The sequence below is a fragment of the Amphiura filiformis genome, chromosome 7 (genome assembly GCF_039555335.1).
Source record: "Amphiura filiformis chromosome 7, Afil_fr2py, whole genome shotgun sequence".
NCBI lineage: Eukaryota > Metazoa > Echinodermata > Ophiuroidea > Amphilepidida > Amphiuridae > Amphiura > Amphiura filiformis.
The window spans coordinates 71643967-71658131 of record NC_092634.1 but is presented as its reverse complement, the minus strand read 5'-3'; the positions used below and the strand labels follow the sequence as shown (position 1 = coordinate 71658131).

At 38.0% G+C, this 14165-nt stretch overlaps 1 protein-coding gene across 1 annotated transcript in view; it reads right to left on the bottom strand.

The window, feature by feature from the left end:
- Positions 1-1994: 1994 nt before the first annotated feature.
- The window catches only part of LOC140158065 (inositol polyphosphate 5-phosphatase OCRL-like), a 41300-nt gene continuing 29129 nt past the window's right edge, over positions 1995-14165 (bottom strand). The window contains 12 exon segments of the mRNA XM_072181313.1: positions 1995-2778; positions 4219-4330; positions 4971-5017; positions 5020-5052; positions 5055-5096; positions 6629-6713; positions 7526-7639; positions 8993-9103; positions 9765-9889; positions 11782-11947; positions 12902-13012; positions 13474-13609. Of these exon segments, the coding sequence (XP_072037414.1) occupies positions 2633-2778; positions 4219-4330; positions 4971-5017; positions 5020-5052; positions 5055-5096; positions 6629-6713; positions 7526-7639; positions 8993-9103; positions 9765-9889; positions 11782-11947; positions 12902-13012; positions 13474-13609 (1228 nt within the window). The 3' untranslated portion in view covers positions 1995-2632.

Below are 14165 nucleotides of genomic sequence, written 5' to 3'. Positions count from 1 at the left end.
TGAAATGTCAAAATTTTCAATTGATCGTCGGCTTTTCCTCCCAGCTACATACAAACGTCGAAACGCTCATTCCAGATCCCTTAATACTAAAATAAAGTTTGTCCATTCAATTTATAAAGAATGTAGCCTTGTTACAAAATGACAAAATTTCAAGTCACCTTATCAGTAAATCCCATAAGCCTGTAAAGTGTGCTGAGGCTTGTGGATCAACGTCTAGGCGTTGTGCCTGTGCGTAGCGCACTATAAATCACTGCGCTTTTTTTTTTGATGACATTGGGTCAAAGTTCCAAAAGTTTAAACTGACTTTCAGCACAAAAAATGAGGGCGTTGTATAAGGTTGGCAATTCCAGTCCTTGATCAAAAAAATCCATCACAACATCTTAGGACTTCTTCTGATGAAGATGTGTGTCACACATCGAAAATTCAAGGTTAGTGAATTTTTGTGCTGAAAGTCAGTTTAAACTTTTGGAAATTGCTTATTACCAGCACGTATGAACTTACATTCGAGTACATAATAATGGGGTATAAAAATTGACAATAAATACAAGTACACACACAGTGTAGTATATATTTGGTTATGAGTTGATCATGTCTAATCGGTTTTTGATCTGGAACCTTTTCGAACAAGGTAAAGTAATCAAACCTATATTTTACAGGATGGAGTGCCCACCTCTCTTTTGTTAGCGATTAGGCCAGACTTCACCGTGAGATGTTGCTGTGGGGGGATCACCACACTTCCTCCACAGCGAGTTTGTTACCTTCCGAGCATTTAAGAATGCCGGTACCCATTTATACACCTGGGTGGAGAAGAGTAATCGAGATAAAGTACCTTAGGGCACAACACAATGGCGTCGCCGGGGCTCGAACCCGCAACTTTCCGATTATGAGTTGGAGTCTGTTCCGCTTGCCACTGTGCTCCCTTTTCGCACAAGTACCATACACCACATATATAAGTTTCATATATCACACATTAATTCCGATAGTAACAGCAGAACCCAATTTGCCCTCTATCCAGGTGACCTATGGCAGCAACAGAATGTGTATACCCGCAGCGGATATTGTTGAGATGCATCACAAATGATTTTTTTACAGGTAAATAAGTTGAAGGCATTTGGGATTGGCATACAAGTTTATAAAATTGAGTTTTATAAAATGAACATGCATAATATTAGCTGTCATTAACAGCCAATTAATATGATGTCTAGTATACTTCTGTTGCAAAACTTCCAACTTTTTTAGCAGTCAACATCAAATAGTTGTAACTATCCAGAAATTCAGATTTGGGGCCATAAATACAAAAATTTCAGATATTAAAAAAAAAATTATGTTATATCTCTGTGCAACCAATTTTTGGTAAAATATTATTTTGTGCTTTTGTTGGTGAAAAATCACTGATCCAGGGATCTTTTCATGTAAAATTCATGATAAATATTCTAGACATTGTGTGTAGACAGGAAACACTGGGCCTTTGCCAGTGAGTGACCTTGTAATGGCTTCCTCTCATCAGCTATACTCAATTTTATAAATATACATAAGGGCTAGTGTTTGGTGTTTGATTTTTGCTGCTGCATGGTACCAGGTGCCCCCAGGTTACATGTAGATTTTTGAAAATAATCATAGGGAAATCACCTAGGTTTCATTATCATTGAGGTATAGGACTTTTTATTTTTTCGGAGGAGAGCAGGTAGGGCAACTACTCGATTATATTTCTACATGTTCATACTACATACTCTGAAAATTTTAGAAAATTCATACGAGTCCGCTTTTTTTTAAATCACATTTTGTTCCTAAAATGGGGGTTATAGCACCCTCAATGGGCACTCTCTCCATAGGGCTACATGTAAAGACCAGTTATAGACAATGACCCTAAAATAAAACGGACTCGTGCGAATTTTCTCAAATTTTGCATATGATGTAGATTTAACATCTGGAATGTAATGCAAGTGATGTCGTTGCTGCTCTTCTAAATTTATTTTTAAAATGTCTGCCCCAGACCAAGGTGATGTTCATAAATATATATATGTCCTTTTTATGACATAATCTATGTACCATCTACCAGTACCCCTGTGAGTGTAAAGTTCACACCCTGTGTACTTAGTCCACATTCCACACATTCCTGATGACCAAGCTGTTTCTGTGACACGATGCAACACAACAAAAGGTTCATTAATTCCACTATATTTGGCGGGTATTTGAGTAGGCCCAGCCACAGCATGGCAGACACAGTATTTCACTCTGATAAATAGAGAATAAAACGTTTTTAGATGAACACTATTTAATTTGTCAAAATGTTTCTTTTGTTCAATAAGTTCAACCATGTTAAAATAAGAGGCGGAAAATAAAAAGTAATAAAGACAAAATGTGAAACTTGTGTTCAACTTTTGTTTGCAATATTTTGATGGTTAGTCACTCTTGACACCCCTGTCATCTTGCACTCATAAGTTAAGTTGCTTGATTAGGAAACACGAGAAGGATTAAAGAATTATATCTGAAAACCCAACCTCGTTTTGTTGCACCATTGCAAAATGCAGTTACTTTTCTTACATGTAACCTTTTTGGGGGACACTAGGTATTATCATCTTGAGCCCTTTCTTAGAAGCGCTTCCTATATCGACCTCTGACATGTACAAGGCTAATCATCATATTCATTGATTATGAACTGATATACAAATGTAGCTTTCTTCCTAGCAGTCTGTTGAGTTTGTGTACGTGATCTGATGCTGTTGGAATCTCGGATGTGTTCAGGAGTCCTCAGGAACATCTCCCCAAACACTGTGGCTGTAGAAAATAATGGCAACATTAGAACAATAATTTATGTTATTTTTCAAAATTAAAAAATTGTATTGAATTAATGAATAAATAAACAAAGGAACAAAAGTTTGATCAAGTTCCGTTCATAACATCTTGTCACTCAATCAGTGGTGTAGCACAAACATTTCATGGTGGGTATGGGCAAAGCAATTTTTAAGGGGGGGGGGAACCTTAACGGAAATGGTCAAAATTGTACAAAAAACTTCAGTTCTTCCCATGGCTTATTTAGACTTGGGTAAAGTACACTGTCCTTCAGGGTGGACATGAAGGGGGACTTAAGCCATCGGCCCTGTGTATATAGAGTCTATATGTATTTCGCAGTCAATTTCAAAAAGAGTATGATGAAACCCTCTGTATGTCCCAATTGTTTCATCCAAAGAGGACCCATATGTAAAAAAATTCTTTGGCATTGATTATTCAACAACTCTTCCTATACTTTTGTACAGGAGCCAACCGTTGTTAATCCGTGATGAACACACACTTTTGCAGTAAGCGTATAGCGATATCGCTGAACGCTAAGGTTACGCGTCAGACGCGCTTACGCATGAGCGCCAGAAAATTCGTCATGCCTGGAACGTATGCGTAAACATAAACTCACTTATGTTGGCGGAAGCAGCTAAATATTACCGCTTTATTCTTTAGTTTTATTGCTGATATCAACAGAGAAATACCGCGATCTTCTTGTAAGGTTGAGTGGCAATGACAAACAGACATTCCGAATGATAGAATTATGTAAATTAGACATCTTTAGCTTGTTTCGTTGTTGAAAGGATTCAATCATGTTTCACATCGTTGTTCATCACCGACAACAACTCGCGTCAGCGCGTCTGCGTGGTTTACTTCGCCGGGCAGCTAAAGCTGCCCTCGCGAAGTAAACCACGCAGACGACGCGAACGCATCGTTGTTAATCGGTGATGAACAACGGTGAAACATGATTGAATCCCTAAATGGCTACCTCTACATATACATTATAAATAAAAACATGCTTGTCAAACTAAATCGCAAGATTCCTTTGCGTACAACTAAACACCCTGCACGTATTGCTTTGAGTGAAGACAGTTTAATACACTGTTTTGACCTCGCAAGCATACTACGCAAGATCTACGTCGAAAAGAAATCTTAGTCACAGTGCATTGTATGCTGTGAATTCTCATATATTCACGAGGGCCGATTGTTCGATTGTGTTGTGTTGTGTCTAACAATCACGCCAGCGTTGTGTTCCTGCGCGTATACGCGATAGAGTGTTGCGTGCCTTCGCGATACGCGATAGACCCTCTGCGTATACGCGATAGAGTGTTGCGTGCCTTCGCGATACACCCTCTGCCCTCATTATCGGAGACTTTGACTGCTTGTACGCGGTCTGTTATCTTTTTGGTCCATGCTTTTTAGTTTAGCTAGTATTCTCACCTAATGTTTTGGCATCTAGTTTGTTTTCATCACTATGTAGCAGCAACTCCCTGATGAATGCAGCAAGATACTTGAACACATTACGATGACACTTTGGAATTTGTTTCAACACCTGGATTCAGATATAATATAATTCATTGATTAAATATAAACAAGGCTTACAGAGTGTGTATACCAGCATTATCACAAGATATTTTTGACCTATATATTGTCAAATTTTCAAACTCCGAGGGAACAAGGCACCCCAGACAGGTCATCAACAACATACGGTTTTGTCAGCCTCTCCTTTCCCCATGTTGAAAATCTTCCAAAGCTACTGAATCTGTTTGGCCAAATTCAGTCAGTGTTTTGACATTTCCATGCATTAAATGTAGAAGGACTCTGGGCATCCTTGTATTATGTCTTTGGTGCTCGAATGGGTGGGTTGCCAATTGGTACTTCCTGATATGCTACAATCAAGGGAAATAATAGTTGCCACACCTTGACAATATGTTGGAACTCTTCATTGCTGCTTTGCTAGTTCAGTGTACTAGTATGTTTGATGAGAAGTACAAACTTCCCCTTCCTTCCCTCATTTCCCCACCATCAATGTTGGAGAGATTGGAGAGCCCAATGGCAAAAGTGCTTTCATCAACATTTCATTAGGGGTGGTGATTTACATTTAGTATGCTGAGTGTGTCAACATTATTTTTCTTGATAGTAGCTTTGAGTAAATCCATATTTGCTTGAAAAAATAGTCAAAAATATCTCACCATTTTACAGAGAGTGAAATTATTGCAGCATTCCAGGCACCTGTCGAGTATTGCCGTGGTATTACTGGTTCCTTAAACATTCTAGAAACAATAGTAATGCCTCGGCAACGGAATGGACACTACCCGCTGGTCAAATGCAGTCAAGGGTAGAGCTAACAACAAAGTATTAAATTACTGGTTAAAAGATAAACATAGGGACGTATCAAAGTTTTTTCCAAAATAATATCTTTTTGTGGTTGAGAAATGTAACCCATATAAATTGGATAAATACTTGGAGAATAACTGCATACAGGGATGCCAGTGGTCTGAAGCAACTTGGCAGGAAAAATCTGAAAAAGAGTGCGAATTTGGGCTATAAAGCCTTGAAACAGGCTGAAACTAAATAAAATCAGGCAATTGCATCCCTAAGTGCACCTCTGCATACAAACACACCAAGACTTTAATTTACCAATGAAGTAGACACTTTATGCCCGAAACGTTTAATTATTTATCCAGCCGTGGATTCGTGGGTGTGACAAAACCAAAATGTGAACTTTTTTATCCAAAGTGTGCCTTCAGTGGTGTTCCAAGGGGGCAGAGTGCCCTATCCTAGCAATTTTCAGGGACAAAATGGGGATGGTAAAGAGCTAAGTGTCCTTAAAATGACCAAAAAAGGGAAACAAAATTGACAAATGGGGACGAAATTTGGCTTTGTCCCCTCACACCAAAATACTGGCTACGCATGTGTGCCTTTTTGGAAGATCTTTTCCAACAGCTATTTTATGATGTTCTACACACACATACCCCTTGCTTATAAGGTTTTTTCAGAGAAGATCATGAAAGCAACTTCTTCATTATATTTCTACAAGCTACATATATCTACATACTGCATACTTTGAAATTATCAGAAAAATGGAAAATGGCATTTTAAAGAAATTGCACTTTTATATTAACAAAACGGAGCTGATAGCACCCTTAAACTCGCCATAGAACTCCATGTAAATACAGGTAATAGTAAAACTGCTCCATAACAAAAACACCCTTTTCTATTTGTCCGAATTTTGCATATGATGTAGATTCAACATCTGGAATGTAGTGATATCTTCGCTGCTCTTCTAAATTCACTTATAAAATGTCCATCCCACACCAAAGTGTCAACTTTTAACCTTATTATCACTTTATATACTTGTGTTGATTGACAGTTTAAATCTGCTTTGCTTGCTTATCCTAATCCTAATCCCACCCCTAATTCTGATCTTAGGGCAGTTAAAATGAGATTTGGCCCATTGTGATCTTGGTGCAGTTCAAATGAGATTTGGCCCATTGCGATCTTGGAGCAGTTAAAATGAGATTTGGGCCATTGTGATCTTGGAGCAGTTCAAATGAGATTTGGCCCATTGTGATCTTGGAGCAGTTAAAATAAGATCTGGCCCATTGTGATCTTGGAACAGTTAAAATGAGATTTGACCCATTGTGATCTTGGCGCATTGTACATTTTTGCCAAAATTGGGCCATTTCTTACAGGAAAAATTCTTTAGAGCACGACGCGCACCAACATTCTAAGAGAGTAAACACTGAAATTAATTACTGTTAATCCTCAAGTGCTGCTTCAACTTGATATAATTGGCTCCAGTAATAACATTTCTCATAGGTTTTCCCCTTGAATCATAAAAGGATACGCATGGAGTCTGGTGTACCATTATCCAGGCAGTTAATAATGGATAACACTTCAGTATGTAGTCCTTCTTTGTCAAATAATTCTTCCTGTAAAACAAAACAACATTGCAATTAGACATATTCAATATATATAGGGTCCACAACTTATAAGTTCCCCCTAAAAACTTTTTAAAATAAATCGAAAAATATTTGACAAAATGCAAACTTGTAAAAAGGTATGGATAGCCATATTTGTTTTATACATATGGACCAAATTATAGCGTCACACATCATTGCGTTCAGTCAGAATGGTTCATTATGTAAAAAAAGAGACCGTTTTAAACAGTGTTAAAAGTTGCATCTGAGTCCATAGGAGTCAGCTTTCAAACAATACAGTAGGCCAGGTCTATTCATGTGTTTGTTAAAGAAAACCTGACTGGACTTAGGTGCAACTTTTAAAACGACCTTTTTTCTTACACAATTAACCATTGTGACTGAACGCAATGATGTGTGACGCTATAAATTGGTCCACATGTGTAAAACCAATAGGGCTATATATATCTTTTTTATATTTTTACATTTCGTAAAATATTTTTTGACTTATTCTAAAAAGTATTAGGGAGGGGGGGACTTATAAGTTGTGGACCTATTTTGCACTTTTCTTTACTGCTACCTTTTTTTTTTTTCAGTTTATAGAATTAAAATTACCACAAAAAAGTAGAAAAAGATGAATAATTTGATATAGAAACAAAAATCTATGTTAAAAATTGCTACAAAATATACATGTATATACAGTTTATTAGTGTGATAGATGTTGATATTATTCAAGTCGTGAATTGAACACTATAATAACGTTTTGTTAGAAAATTTAATAAATGATGACATCAAACAACCGTGTGTAAGCCCCAGCTATTACTCACCGACTTGGTCGCATTTCTGAAGAGGTGATCCACTAACATCCAGATTTCTTTGGGTATGTCAAACTTGGCAAATTCATCATCACTCTGCATGTATGCAAGAGGCTTGCTGTTTTCCTATGAAGAGGTTATATATCATAAAATATCAATGATAAAACAATATAATTGATTTTCAGACGAAATTTTTACATTTTGAGTTTTGGCCAATGATGTTTTGTGTTGATGGTAAACAGTAGTACCTTCGGTCTCATTACTAGCTACGGACCTCGAACAAGAAAATAGTTGGCTGGTTTCCCCTCTAACCATTCAGTACTAGCTACGGACCTCGAACAAGAAAATAGTTGGCTGGTTTCCCCTCTAACCATTCAGTACTAGCTACGGACCTCGAACAAGAAAATAGTTGGCTGGTTTCCCCTCTAACCATTCAGTACTAGCTACGGACCTCGAACAAGAAAATAGTTGGCTGGTTTCCCCTCTAACCATTCAGTACTAGCTACGGACCTCGAACAAGAAAATAGTTGGCTGGTTTACCCTCTAACCATTCAGTACTAGCTACGGACCTCGAACAAGAAAATAGTTGGCTGGTTTCCCCTCTAACCATTCAGTACTAGCTACGGACCTCGAACAAGAAAATAGTTGGCTGGTTTCCCCTCTAACCATTCAGTACTAGCTACGGACCTCGAACAAGAAAATAGTTTGCTGGTTTCCCCTCTAACCATTCAGTACTAGCTACGGACCTCGAACAAGAAAATAGTTTGCTGGTTTCCCTCTAACCATTCAGTACTAGCTACGGACCTCGAACAAGAAAATAGTTTGCTGGTTTCCCCTCTAACCATTCAGTACTAGCTACGGACCTCGAACAAGAAAATAGTTTGCTGGTTTCCCCTCTAACCATTCAGTACTAGCTACGGACCTCGAACAAGAAAATAGTTTGCTGGTTTCCCCTCTAACCATTCAGTACTAGCTACGGACCTCGAACAAGAAAATAGTTTGCTGGTTTCCCCTCTAACCATTCAGTACTAGCTACGGACCTCGAACAAGAAAATAGTTTGCTGGTTTCCCCTCTCACCATTCAGTACTAGCTACGGACCTCGAACAAGAAAATAGTTTGCTGGTTTCCCCTCTAACCATTCAGTACTAGCTACGGACCTCGAACAAGACAATAGTTTGCTGGTTTCCCCTCTAACCATTCAGTACTAGCTACGGACCTCGAACAAGAAAATAGTTTGCTGGTTTCCCCTCTAACCATTCAGTACTAGCTACGGACCTCGAACAAGAAAATAGTTTGCTGGTTTCCCCTCTAACCATTCAGCTTTAGCATACTGTTCTATAGGCCAATGTAATACATGTTTTTGTTTCTAATATCCAAACATGCATTCATCCAGCAGTTTAGACTCTACAGCACAGCAAAATTATTATAAAAATGTGTACCTACATAATTAATAAAGACAAATTGTTTTATTGACTTACCAAATCAGCGATTTGTGCTGGTGTAAGCTCGCATATCGGCGGGTGCATCTTCACCAAGGCTTCTACTGAGCAACCAAAACTACTAGGTACATATTTACCACTTACTGTGATGTAAGAAGCAATTAAGGAAAACAACAACAACAACAACAACAAATCAACCCAGCTCAAATTGAGCTGCATGACGTTTTAAAGTTTGGAAAGTGTGAAAATTGCAGTATTTTTATTAATATTTTTTGCTCAATTTTGCATCTTACAATATGTTTACCTTAAAAAGGCAATTTTTCCATAAAATTTAAAAATATCAAAAGAAATTTTTAACAGCATAGACCATTTTTCCATGGTGGGTGAGTGATCCAAGGAATGTGGTATTCCAGTTGAGATCCATACACTCCCTATGGAAGACATAACATTAATCTCCTAAACAGGGGGTGTAGATTTCAAATGGAGTCACTCATTCAGCAAATTGTGCATCAATTCCCAAGTACACAATCTACAACACAGGTCCTCAACTCCTTGAACATGTTTTCTTGACTATTCAACAACTCTTCCTATACCTTTGTACAGGAGGCAAGCGTTGTTAATCAGTGATGAATCCAGTCCAGTAGCGGATACGCGAACGCAAGTTTACGCATACGCTTAAAATTAGTCATGCTTGGAACTTATGCGTAATCACTCTCTTATGTTGGAGGCAGCAGCTAAATCATTAACACTTTAAAAATTAATATTGGGGAACCCTGCCTGATCTACAATGCGATAACTCCAAAAAGGATATATAGTAGTCTTTTCCATTGTCCAGATGTAGTACCAAGATGTCATCTAGTTGGTCCTGTCCTGAGTTAAGGGTGGATGCTGTCTTCTTGTCTATTAGTACTGTCATTTTGATTTCAATGGAGTCCCCTACAAATTCAAATAAAGAAAACTGCAATGTATTGATTACATACGAAAGTATGAAGTTGAAATATTTTTGATACTCATGCAGACTTGACCCCTAAGCCACTTATGAGCTTTGCAGCAGGTGATGATGGATCTGCTGGAATGGTAAAACCCCCTTTTATTAGAAACATTTGTGACCTCTTCCCCTCAAAATACTGGAATCAATCTTTATGTGACTTGTTACTGCAGCGATACATTTCTGCTCCTACTGCTCCAGATTAACTATTACTGCATTCAAGGTCCGTAACCCGATCGACAGCATCATCCCCCCGATATTTTTCATTGTTGATGAGGTTTTGGAATCACATAATAGATACTATTTTTCTCATTACTATCCTGAAATTTGACGCCCCAAGTTGATGTATTTCCGGAGAAATCATGAAAAACATCGGCCTTTAGAGGCTACCAATTTCTAAATACTATTTTTACGTCGGATTTCTGGGTAGGGAATTATGAATGAATAATCAGTCTCCTCAACAGCTACTTTTGTTTCGCGTCATTCACATTCTGTGAAAAGAGCGAACCACACTAACTGCTGAGGAGACTCCCCGGGAGACTCCAGCTTTACGGTGGTAGTATATAGATCTAAAAATTCCGTCATAAACTAAGCGGGCCAAATAGCTCAGTTAGTTAGCGCGTTATGTTTTACCCATGAGGTACCCGGTTCAATACCCGGTAATAGTTCTCTTTTTCCTCTCCATTTTTAACCAAAAGTTTTTTTACATTCATTTGAAATGTACATATTGCAAGAGGAAATATATTTTGTTTCCTTTTTTTCTGAAATGGTACGAAAAAGAGTTAAAAACAAAAAAATCCGTTCAATACGTGCATTTGCAGCATTGTCGCCAGGTCTGTTTTGTTTTCGCCGATAATGGCATGGCTATTGCCATCATTTATACACAAAAATCTATCATGGACGATATAAAGACGAAACTGGTTGTGGTTAGTCCGGGTGGTTAGTGGTAGGCCTATCATATATTTATTAAAACTAGTGTCACAACTTAGTATCGGAACGTGACTAGTGGAGCTTGATTGTCATGTCAGTGCACGACAAAGGGAATTACGGCCCCGGGATTACGGCACATGTTGTTGTTGCTTGCCTGCCCAGAATGCAATTCACGCAAACCAAGGTATTGGATTGCAAATTTTGCTATTTATTCACATTTACGCTGAAAATGCTCTCAATTTTTCATGAAGTAGCATAAAGGGGACGATATTTGATATTATTATGTAGTTTTAAAGACAATCCATATCCAAAACCAATAGGGTTACCCCCCTTTAAGGCAAGACAGAGCATATTTTTCTAGTTCTGGTTATTTTGCTTGAATAATACAGTTAATTTCTGCAGAGTTATCCATTGATCTTATTGAAAATGAGTCATGGGCTATGACAAATAATAGGTAAAAAGGAATGTTTTAGATTTCCTCTCTCCCAAGGAAAATCATACACATTGGGAAAAAATAAAACCCATTACAATGAGCCTTGATATCTTACATACCTTTCCCTCTGAGTGTGGGCTTTATTTTTCTAAATATTTGAGCACAAACAAAGTTAGCTCTATCACCGTTCCGACTCGCTTAAACTTGTAAAGCCATGAATTGGGTATTCAAAAAAACATGCAGAACAAATTCATAACTGTAAATGTAAACACATACTCTTATCAACAAAATATAATGATCTAAATTACCGACACATTGGGCAATTCCAGTTGAAATCCATACACCCCTAGCTAAGGAGAGGTGTGACCTTAATCTTCTACACAGGGAGTAGGAATATCAAAAGGGGTCACCTGAATGGTTGACTCCATTTGAAATCTGAACCCCCTGTGTGGGAGATGTGGGAATAGCCCATCTCACCTGGCATAAGGAACACTGATGATGGTTCTACTTTGAGGAAAGGTTTACAGAAATGTTTGTCATCGAGTTTGTTGGCAAAATGGAATTCTGTATTCACTTGTCCCGTGTTAGCGACATCCAACGTCTGCGACATGGATTCCATGAAGTGAACTTCACCAAATTCAAGCTGAGGAGAAAAATAAGTATGTATATAAGTTTTTGAATAATTGCTAATTTAGCACTGTTAGGTATAAAACTATTGGTAAATTTTGTTTTACAAATTAAGTCCAACGTTTTAGCCTTTTCATCCTCTGATCAGAGGACTTCATCAGTAATGCTCCCATCTAACAACACTACCTCTCTCATCACCAGAGTGTTCTGTTCCTTGCAGTAACTGATCGTATACAAAGACTCATACCAGCAAATGAGATGGATCAGAGAAGCAATGTGGATCATAGAAGCGAGGAGACAATGTTATCAACTGCGATGAAGGAAAATCATGCATATGATCAGCTACTGCAAGGAACAGAACACTCGATGAGAATGGGAGTATTGCTAGATGGGCACATTACTTATGAAGTCTTCCCATCGTAAGATGAAACAGCTAAAAAAATGCGAGTAATTATTTTTACTTTTAAAACAAAATTTACCAATAGCATAAAGGCAGAGGTTATCAAGAGAGCACAATATTTTATATCTAACAAGAATTACATTACAAAATTTGGACAACCGTAGCCTAAAATCAGGCCAATGGAAGAAGCACATTACAATTTTTGGCAAATTTTGTTCTGGGGGAAACTTCCCCCTTACTCCTTGCGCAGCGGCGTAGCTGGGATTTTTTCCGGGGGGGCAAGCATGTATGGGACGGGGGCCAAAACTAGGGGCGGGGCCCAAATAGACTATTTTGCCAGGCTTATTGATAATAATCGTATGGTATTACATGTCATATGGATTCTCTCCCTCTCTCTTCTCTCTTTTTTCCTCTCGCTCCCTACTTTTTCCTCTTTTTTCATTGCACTAGGGGCGGGGGCCCAAATAGGCAATTTTTGCCGGGGAAATTGCCCCCGCCACTGTCCTTGCTACATGGACTGATTAATTCTGTAACTCATCAAGTGTAAGCAGTAATTGTTGTATAACTTACATTATTCCTGCTTAGTGTGACTTGTGGCATGGACTCATTCTCTTGCCTGTCTAGTTTACGTATCTCCTCTTCTACAACCTGCTTGAAGGCTTTCTCATCCACAACCTTCACCTGAAATACGGTAATAAGACAGTAGTAATTGTAACTCGTTATGGAGAGTATGGCCCAGTGATTAGAGTACTCACATCAGGTAATAAGACAGTAGTAATTGTTACCTTACGTGAACTCGTTATGGAGAGCATGACCCAGTGATTAGAGTACTCGCATCTGGTGCATAACGACCAATGTTCAATTCCTGGTGGTGGAAACTTGCTGTCATAGGCGTAAATCACGGTGGGATGGGGGATGAATCCCCTAAATATTTTGATAAGGAAGGATGGTCCATACCCACAATGTTGAGGTATAAAAATATGCAGAACAAAATTCTCCACCTACACACATATTGATTACTTCAGTTGGTAAAATAGGTTTAGTGTCTTTAATCTATTGCTTTTGTTTAAGTCTTCGGATACTTTCTGCATGCAGTATATATCTCCTATTTAACTACTAACTCTCACAATGTATCTACTTACAGATATATCAAATAGACTGCTAACAGGCTTGTGATCACTCAGTTTCAATTCCATATGACTCTGATAAACCTTCTGTTTGATGGTGCTACCTTTGAATAAGATACGATCACACCACGCTGGCACTCGCTGCTTTTCACTACAGAAACACAACAGTTTATACATTTATTCATTTCATTATATTCACAAACTAATACAGGTAAATTAATAATATTCAACTTAGGGGTAACACTTACACATTTTGCTTAAAGATGCGTGACCTGACTGACAGCTGGCATGCTACTTCATCCCATCAAAGTTAAAGCGTTTGGCATCTGAAGAAAGCTTGTATTATTATCATCCTACCTCTAGTCAAATTTTAGGCTTGAAGTTGATATGTTTCCTTTAGGTGGTATGAGTAGCCTTTCGATATATTCCAGAATTCTTCTTAATACAAGTCTTATATTGCAAGTTCTTATGGTGACTTTTAGATCAAGGTCAATTTCAGAAACAGCATTGGCCATAACCGGTATCCCGGAACAAAATGCCACTTAATTTTGATCACTTTGCTACACAATTTTGGAAATGTGTAGCAATTTTATGCCAAGACATAATTATACAGTGCTGTGTGCAAATGTAACAAAAATCTAAGTAGTGCAAACTAATAGTGCTATACATAAAAAAATATCTCGCTGTTCAGAAACTGGTAATTAATT